The sequence below is a fragment of the Seriola aureovittata genome, chromosome 20 (assembly GCF_021018895.1).
Source record: "Seriola aureovittata isolate HTS-2021-v1 ecotype China chromosome 20, ASM2101889v1, whole genome shotgun sequence".
NCBI classification, from domain to species: Eukaryota; Metazoa; Chordata; class Actinopteri; order Carangiformes; family Carangidae; genus Seriola; species Seriola aureovittata.
Window position 1 is genome coordinate 22,914,157 of NC_079383.1, and position 9,610 is coordinate 22,923,766.

Below are 9,610 nucleotides of genomic sequence, written 5' to 3' on the forward strand. Positions count from 1 at the left end.
GACCGATTAGATTTTGGTGGCTAAAGGTCAAAGGTCACGGTCAGTGTGACCTCTGTAACTCAAGACTTCACACAGCAATTATCACAAAATTTCACACAAATAGTTCATGTTCTCTGACTCTGGATAAACAGGATGTGACCTGGAAGTCTGAGCGGCGGAGGGATACGACCACGAAGAGGTGGTTCTAGTTTTAAAGATCATTTGTTTTTTTCTGACAGAAACTTAGAGATCTGGATAAACTAGAAAAACAATCTTTATTTATACGTTTGATTTACAGCAGCAACATTTTTCATCTATTTTACAGCTTTACAAAGATAAAACGTCTAAACACAGAAACTACAGACATTCAGACGGTTAAAACATGATTCAATGTGAATAAAACCATCTCAGTCTGATGGAGCAGATTCATCAGCTGCATCTTGGAACAAACGGAGTGTGTGAGCCGTTAAATGAACACACACACTAGCAGTCGTCGTCTCCGGTGAACTGCAGTAAGGAGGAGGATGTGCAGAGCAGCAGCTGACCTGCCAGTCTGGTCAGGTAGGTGAAGCAGCGCAGCACCAACCTGACGGGGAGAGACGAAACCAACACACTGCAGCTGCATGAAGGAAGCATCAGTCAGGGCAACAGAGAGCGGCTCCGGTCGAGGTCCACTCACCTGAGCACCTGTTTCACTGTGGTGCACCTGAAGTCGTAGGACAGCGTGTACATCTCATACACAGTGGCCTTGATGCCGAAGCAGCACAGGAAGTCTTTAGGGTGCAGCTTGTAGAGGTCAAAGGTCAGCTTAGCGATCCCATTCCTCTTCGGCTGACGGAAGCTCGGTAAGATCTGAAACGTACAGTGAATAAAACCTGCATGTGATGCTGTGGAGATCACACCTGCTGAAACACACACGGGAACGTGCTGCCATCTTGTGGACGAACTGAAGAACACCACATTTGGTGATTTACTTGAACATAAATCACCTGCAGGAGAATCTGGACTCAGTTGTGGTTCGACATCCTCAGGTTTTAAGCAAATGAGGCTTTTGGATTCATTTCCACACATGTTTAAAATACTGATACACAACCAACAACAAGAACCTGCAGAACTGAGCAGGTGCACGAGGAGAACCGGTGCTGGTTTAAAGGCAAATACTGGTCTGATTTAGGTTTTTACTCTTTACTGAGAAATAAAAGTAGTCATGGCTTTTATTCTGAAAACACCCTCAGTTTTATTTTTAATGCCTCAAACGTTCAGACAGATCTGGATTTATATTAATATCTAAATACTTCATGTGTATGATGCAGTCAGTTACTGTGTTCACTCATTTACTCTCTTGTGTCCGTCTCTTCAGAGCGTTTCTACTGATGCAACAGTATTTTCATATGGAAGCTTAATGCATTCACTTGAGAGAAACAAAATATGCTCTGTGTTTCTGAATTATGTCATAATTATTTACAGAAGTCTTCTTAAAAAAATAATACAAATAATTGTCTGCTTTGAAAATTATCCCAGAATTCAGAGAAAAGTTCTTTAAAAGAAACTTAATTGAGAAAAATAGCTCAGAAACACAGAACAGAACTTTTTTCCTTCAGTGAATTTCACCTCATCCTTTCACACGTCCTCTGAGCGGCTGTGATGAGTTCACCTGGTCTCTCCTCTCAGCTGACTCTCACCTTGTTCTGCGTCCACATCTCTCCTTTCTCCAGCACCATCAGCGGCGTGTTGCTGGGCAGAGACCGGAAGAAGTCCTCCGAGTCCACCACCGTCCCGTCCTCCTCCAGGACCAGGGTCAGAAAGTGGCAGGACAGCACAAACACCGCGGCAACCTGAGACACAGAGGAAATGGACTGAATCCTGAGCAACATGGCGACTTCTGTGATCTGATCACTTCAGAAACATGTGACATGAAACCTGCTCCAGCAGCTCGTCCACAGAGGAGGCCGCCAGGCTCCGCCGCCGCCTCCGGCTCTGGCTGCACACCGTGAAGCAGCGAGGCTGAGCCGGGGACAGGATGTGCCGAGAGATGGACGTCTGGACTGATGACACCGACCTGCCACGAGTATTACAGTCTTACGTTTAGTATCCTCAGAGCTGAGAGCCACAGACTGACACAGAACCAGCACCAGCACCCACCTCAGCAGAGTCTCCGGCAGCAGAGCTCTGGCGTACCTCACCCCGGACTGGAGGGACAGCGGCGCCATGGTGATGCGAGTCCGTCCGTGACGAAGAAGAACCAGCTCCAGACTCACCTGAGGAGACCAGCTGACGGACGACTCCACACCAAGGCTTTATTAACAACGACGGCCTGTGATTGGTCACCGGTCAGAGCAGCGAGCCAATAGAAGACAGAGCTGCTTTATTCACGAAGAGCAAGAATGAACAGGAACACAGAAAAAGAGTCACACAGCAGGTCAAAAAGTTGGTGATTTACAGCGACTCAAAAGACAGATTTTATATATATTTTACAGCACACACTAGGACAAAAAACAAAACCAAATCTGTGTTAAAAACAGGGAAAAAATAAAAAATACTCTTCTTCTTTCTCTGTATTTACTGTGAAAAATGGCTCATTTGTGTAAATCAGTGTAAAAGTCCTGCATCCACTTCAGTATCACCAGCAAAATATAATGAAAGTACAAAAGGTAAAAGAGAAAAATGTCAACTTTGACAATAGAAAGCATCATCTTAAACAGCATATGAGTGTCAGTGATTGTATATACTCACACAGTGACTAAAAAGAACAGGATTTCCCTCTGAACTGTTGTAATAATTCACTCTCCACTCTCTGTTGCTCCAGTGCTGAGGAACAAAACCTTTAACCTGACTCTGGTCCAGATACTTAAGGAGCTTATTGGAGGAATCCGGCTGGTATTCTTTTGTTTCAGACTAATGGAGCTTGGAGATTAGCAATAACATTTTAATTTGCTGAGCAAATAATAATCAGGCCTTTATTTGCAACACCCTGCAGAAAAAAAGAACTTACACACAAGGAAAGGTCACTCAGAGAGACTGGGTTCGTTTGGTCCTTCTCTTAACACACTCTCATACATAAGACTTTTATTACTGTAGATATTTTTCTGCTTTTGGGGCAGTTAATTAGAAATGGGTAACCTTCATAATTACTTATTCTGCTCTTTTCATTCAGCATTCAGTTATAGTTTTTTTTCCACTGATAAAGGGAAATAGGGGAAACTCAGTAACACCTCAAATTCAAATAAATGATAATCTATGATGGTAATTTTTTATTTTACAACCACTCTACTGTCGTTGTTTTAAATCTTGAAAGACAGAAATGATTTCCACATCTGGTATTGTATTTGTGGATATAATTGGAGTTTTAAATATAGATATATAATCAAATATATTTTCCAGTATAGAATACATTACAGAATGAAGAAATAGCTGCAGTATATGAATAGTGTTTCTTACAAACCGGAAGTGTAACCCATCAGAAGGAACGGTTAACAGATTGACGCTGGCAGCTGTTTCCGCCGGACCTTAGCCACGGACGGACCAAACAAACAAACGCGGGTCGCTGCAAAAATATTCCGCCTGAAGCCAAAGAGCTGAACATCTCACCGACTTCACAGTTTTAATTCCCCGCCACGACTCCTGATGAAGTTCCGAGGGAAAATCATAGACATCGCGTGTCTCAACCACTTCACCCGTGAGTAGCTTTAGCCGTTAGCTAAACTAGCTTCCGGCTGACGCAGCTAGCCCGTTAGCTTCCAGCTAACGCAGCTAGCCCGTTAGCTTCCACCAGACGTACGCACGAAAACTTTCACGTTTGATATTGAAAATAATATGACGCTACACACGTTTCAAAACGCGGCAGTTTGTCCAGTCTTGAAGTTTTGGGACATGTCAGAGACAGTCTCCAGTTCGGCCTGAGTGTGTGATATATATATCATATTTAGTGCTGAAATACTTAACTTCTTAAAAATGGCTGCTTCGTTTACCTAATTTAAAAGACACCAAAAGAAAGAATGAAATGAAATGTGGTGTCAAGTCCAGCCTTGTTCTTTATCGTAGTGAATTTAGTCCAGTTACTTTATATATTAATTTATTATTATTTATTATAAAGCCTAAAGAAAGATTATTGCTTCCTAATATTATATTTGCATATCTATTTGTGAAAACATAAAAGCTCAGAGCACAATTTCCAGCATCCTGAAGAGAACTGTGTCACATATCAAACTCATTAAACACATTGACTCTCAGCCTTTGTCTCTGAAACACAGTGACTCATATCTGCTCTCTGCCATTTTAAACAATGTTCAGATACTTCCAGGCAGCGAATGAATTTTATTTATATGTAAACTTTGTATAGTTTTACTTTAATCTACCACGTCTGTAAATGTTGTGGTCTTAAATTCAGTAAATAGTTCCTGGCTGACTGACCTGGTCTCTGTCTGTGTCTGAAAGTAACCTGTCCTAACCCTAACCTTGTCCTTCCTCATCCTCGCCAGGAGTCATCACCACCATCTCAAAGCTGACGAAGATGTGCGTCCTGCGACTGACTCCAGACAACCTGTTCTTCGTTCTGTCTGGTAAAGTGGCCAATGGAGGGGTCAGCATGTGGTGTGAGCTGTCACAGGTGAGAGCACACGTCAGTGTTTCACCTGTCGGGAAAGAAAACACCTAGAGTTGAGGCAGGTTTGGAAGGAGCTTGGAAAATTGACAGGAAAATGAGACGAGTTCAAGACACCAGGATAGATTAGATATTAAAACATATTTCTGAAGTAGAGTAGCAAAAATAATGTCTGGGTTTGGTAATCTAGAAAGGAGAAGATCATTGAATGGGTCCGTGTGAGACACTGTGAAGCACTTTCAACCTTGTTTGGTCTGAACAACTGTCTAAATCTTAAATGTTCAATTTAAACTGAGATAAAACAAAAAAACGCGAATCCTCACATTTGAGAAACTGAAACCTGAGAATGTTTGATGTTTTATCTTAAAAGATGAAACAAAATGATCAATCAGTGATCAAAACGTTGCTGAGTGATCAGTCTACAATCGTATACAATTAAATTCAAGAAACTTCATTTGACCCCGGGGGGTAGTTTAAAGGGAACATAGCGTTGGCATTAAGAAACACAAAAATAACAAAAATCAATCAACTGTGCAAAACGTACCCCTCCTCCTCTGTGTCCTGCAGCCGGGGCAGTGAAGCCGGCGTCCTGAGGGGAGGCAACAGGGTGTGTGAGGGGTAGAATCCTGCCCGCCGTCCTTAGTGCTGTGTTTTCAGTGTTTCTTCTTCTCTGTAGAAAGAGCGCAAGAAGCTCATCCTGTCCCTCCTCCCTGCAGGCCAACTTCTTCGACGAGTACCAGATGGAGGGCGTGTCCTCTGAGGACAATGAGATATGTCTGGAGGTGACTCCAGAGAACCTGTCCAGAGCCCTGAAGACGGTCCAGAACGCCAAGGCCGTCAAAGTGAAACTGACCAAGAAGCACTGTCCCTGCCTCACCATCGCTGCAGAGCTGGTGAGACTGAAAAAATGACTTAACCAACTCAAAGTCATTTCTTGCAGGACAGTTTGTCCCTGTGTGTCACCACAGACTGTCCCACTACATCCACATCAGGCCTCAGATCTCTTAAGTTTATTCAAACTTAAAAACGGTTGTAATTATATATGCTTATTTTTTTGTATCACTGATACTGATAAAATCTTGGTTTATTCTCTTCATGTTTTATTTCTGGCCACTTGGGGGCAGCAGAAACAACCAGAGAATCGGCTGTAAAAGCCTCTGTAGTTGAGCTCATACTGGACTGAGATTCATGAGGTGACACAAACACCCCTCCACGTGAATGATCATGTTGCTCTGTGACTGCTAGATGCGGTTTGGTGATGATGTGTTCAAGTGTTCACCACTTGTTCCTGCTGAAAACATGTGGCCAGAAAAATGAGTTACTGCAGGTTTAACTATGACAATATCACAGAGCTTTGTCAAGTCTGAGACACATAACTGCTTCTCATTCTGTCCAGCCCACTCTGTCCAGCATCAGCCGAGTTGTCACTCACGACGTCCCGGTTGACGTCATCCCCCGGAAACTCTGGCATGAATTCAAAGAACCGAGCATGCCAGACTTTGATGTAAGTGACAGCACCGGAAAGTCCCATACATGTCGGAATACTTAACCAAACACTGGAGACAAATATCAGACGACAGCTTCCCTCTGGAATTCGTCCTCCTTTACAAGTGCAGGTGATTTTTAAAATGTCTCTTGTTATGTGTCTGTCCCTGCAGGTCAGTATCTACCTGCCTCCTCTGAAGACCATGAAGAACGTCGTGGACAGAATGAAGAACCTCTCCAACTTCCTGGTAGGATCAGATATTCATATTAAACATTAACATCATCTTAAAATCAATTAAACAAAACATGAACTAATGTGGTGAACGGAAAAGTTTGGAGGCAGATTTTGAAACTGAAATGTCTCACAAGACGAAGTGGATGGACGTTATTGAAGATGAAGATTATGACAGACTAACATGGCGTCCAGGTGGATGACATTTTGTTCCTCCCCTCCTCCTGTAATTTAATCCTGTCTGAATGCGGCTTGAGGGCGATGTGTGCAGGGAAACGTGTTCCTGCTTAAATATGTCAACATTATCACTGCTGATAAAAAATTATGGACAAAACTATTAAAATAATAACACCCCGTGAAAATTGAATTGCCCTTTTGATTGGTCTAAAGCTTCAGTGAAAATTCTCATGTCCAGCTTCTTGAAACCTGCAGAAACTCTGAGGTGACGTGTGTAAGTTAAAGTTTGTCTGTGTGTGTTTGTATCAGGTAATCGAGGCCAACCTGAGCGGAGAGATGAACCTGAAGATCGAGACTGATCTGGTTTCTGTCACCACTCACTTCAAAGACCTGGGGAACCCTCCGTGGGGTAAAAACACTGCTCGTTATTGCACCTGTTTTTTTAGGTGCACTAACAACAATCCTGTACAATATCTCAACATCTACTGGACAGATTGAGATTAAATTTAGGATTTTTTAATTTGTCCATTACATTGATTAGTGGACCAAAGCCTGCAAAAGTAATCAATTAATACAATAGAATTGTTTATTGTCAAGTAGGTTTTCAATGAACAGAGAATTTTCTTTGGTCTTTTGGCGCATAACAATAAATATAGTAAGAAGAAATATAAACAAGCAAGTACTGCAGGTCAGATATCTTAAATATGAACAGAAAAATTAACAATAAGATGAAATGTAAGGATGCAGCTTTATTATTGTAGTGTAGTTCTTCTTCTTCCCAGCTAATGGAGAAGCTCACAGTTCATGATCTGGTTCCATGACCCTTGTTTCACACGTGTCTCTTCATCCTCCACCCCACCCCACCCCGCCTCCTGTCCCCTCACTCCAGGTGATGACGCCTCACAGGGCGGCAGTGCGTCTCAGAGCAGGGACGCAGAGGCCATGGCCGAGGCCAGAGTGGACATCAGGAGGCTGCAACAGTTCCTCATGGGACAGCAGGTCAACCCCAGCAAGGCCATGTGCAGTAAGTCAGCCCACAGCTCCACAGCTCGTGCAGGTGTTGCCCAGTGACTGCAGATACACTGTGATAATTCAAACATCATGACATCAGCATTATGATAAGGGAAACAATTGAAACACCACGTGGATTTGAAAATCTCAGTGACCTGGGTTAATATGAAGACATTTGTCCTCCATTTATTTATTTGAGAATAATTACTTTTGAACAATAAGTCAATTATCAGAATAGTCATTATTTTTCTGTCACCAACAGATATCGTCCACCAGAGAGTCCTCCACTTGATTCTGCTGCATGAAGACGTTTCTCTGCAGTACTTTATCCCCGCTGTGGCGTAGACTGTCTGCAGGCCGCTCGAGTAATTTCTGCTCACTGTGAGTTTGGGGAAATGAAATATGTGCTGAAATCCTGTTCACGGTGTTTCCCCACAAAGGAATCCTCTTTCATGTGGAACCTAGAACAAGACAAAACCCACAATGTCTGGAAGTCTGTCCTGCATCTTAATGAGACTGAGCTTGGTGTCAGTCCTCACAGTGGACATGAGGAAGACGTTACCCACTGACCTGTGATGGGAGTAAGAACATGCAGGTAAATACACATTTCTGAAGGAGGATGATGCCAAAACGTGACATTTTGGACAGTTGAGATACAAGAAAAAAACAGAACAAAATTTGCACAGTCGTTGGTTTGGATGTTCAGATTGTTCTGTATTTTGCATTAAAAGTGTTGCAAATTGCACATGTTTTGATTTTTCTGTTTGAGGTTCTTTGAAACTCAGACAAACACACACACCACATGACACACTACTAAAACCTCATCTCATTGCATCAACAGTTTTCATGCAATGCAAGAAAAAGGAAATATGACTTTTTTGTTTTGTTGAAAGAGGAGTATCGAAGCAAAATAATAGTAAATGAAATGACAGTAGTGTAGCTATTTAAAATGAGCTTTGAAACGCTGTGGTTTAAGTTTTAAACGTTTGCGAGTGTGGTTCAATTTTTTTTAACGATAATAGCAGATTGGTGTATTTTACTCTGCTTTTATTTTGTATTTCCTGTGAAGTTTATTTTGAAAGGAACGTAGGCGGATACGGTAACCGTTAATCGACAGTTACGGAAAATGTTACAGAAAGGGTAACTCATGGTATTTTATATTAAATTAAAAGCTGTGCGGGAGAGGTGACTGATTTATTTTTCTTCAGTAGAAAAGGAAACAAGGTGAGTTTAATTATTTCATCTGTCTTTAAGTATTTTAGCTAATTTTTAAGTTAGCCAAGTTTTCTTCGTTAGCAAAGAAATGCGACATTAGCATTTACCGCCACTGGGGAGTTGGTCAAGAGTTGGTGTTCTGCTCATTTTGTCTGTTAACTTTTCTGTCCGTCAGCTCTCACGTTGGTTTATTAAAGGTAAAATGAAGTGAATTAATAATATTTGTTGTCTATAAGTTTAGACTTGACTTCGTTCAGTTTGAAGCTAATTGAACAATTGCGTCCTTAGCTACACCTTAGCTACACCTCAGCTAAACCTTAGCTACACCTCAGCTACACCTCAGCTACACCTCAGCTACACCTCAGCTACACCTCAGCTACACCTTAGCTACACCTTAGCTACACCTCAGCTACACCTCAGCTACACCTTAGCTACACCTCAGCTACACCTTAGCTACACCTTAGCTACACCTTAGCTCTCCCCTCAGGTAAAGTGGCCACTAGACACATGACAAGAGGCTCAACTGAATAAAGTTACTGTTGTAACAGGAGAGCGGCAAAAAAACAATCCAACCACAAGCATTTTCCCATTTGCATTGTGACATGCTCCACAGCAATGCTGACAGTTAGCCAGCTAGCAACATTAGCTGAATACATTCATAATGTGGGTAAAGGCAAGCTAGCTAACGTTTTCATGTCTGCTGTAGGAGGTCACTATTATGCAGCCATCAAGTTGGTTCTGAGTGAAGCTGGACCCTTTAGCAGGGTTCTGCTCTTGGTAAAGCCAGACCAGTATTCGCTGCAAGGTTGGACTGGGAAAGAAATTGGGACTGCACTTGTACAAATGGTAAAGACACTGTGACCGTGGTACCAATTTAAGACACTGATGGAGCCAGCAAAAACTTTCTTTGT

At 42.3% G+C, this 9,610-nt stretch overlaps 2 protein-coding genes across 3 annotated transcripts; one reads left to right on the top strand and one right to left on the bottom strand.

The window, feature by feature from the left end:
* Positions 1-235: 235 nt before the first annotated feature.
* Positions 236-2,503, bottom strand: cidea (cell death inducing DFFA like effector a). Its single transcript, XM_056363944.1, has 5 exons — positions 2,122-2,503; positions 1,900-2,038; positions 1,662-1,814; positions 659-831; positions 236-565 (listed from the first exon to the last, which is right to left on the bottom strand). Exons 1-5 carry the CDS (start codon positions 2,187-2,189, stop codon positions 463-465), a joined length of 636 nt encoding a protein of 211 aa, XP_056219919.1. The 5' UTR covers positions 2,190-2,503; the 3' UTR covers positions 236-462.
* Positions 2,504-3,465: 962 nt separating this feature from the next.
* On the top strand, positions 3,466-8,229 carry hus1 (HUS1 checkpoint clamp component). 2 transcript variants are annotated; one of them, XM_056363931.1, is made up of 8 exons: positions 3,466-3,655; positions 4,458-4,585; positions 5,296-5,472; positions 5,976-6,083; positions 6,238-6,312; positions 6,783-6,882; positions 7,363-7,497; positions 7,747-8,229. In XM_056363931.1, exons 1-8 carry the CDS (start codon positions 3,604-3,606, stop codon positions 7,827-7,829), a joined length of 858 nt encoding a protein of 285 aa, XP_056219906.1. In that variant the 5' UTR covers positions 3,466-3,603; the 3' UTR covers positions 7,830-8,229. The 2 variants fall into 2 exon arrangements, with proteins under 2 accessions (XP_056219906.1, XP_056219907.1); XM_056363932.1 differs by lacking the exon at positions 3,466-3,655 and adding an exon at positions 3,766-3,879.
* The last annotated feature ends 1,381 nt before the right edge of the window (positions 8,230-9,610 follow it).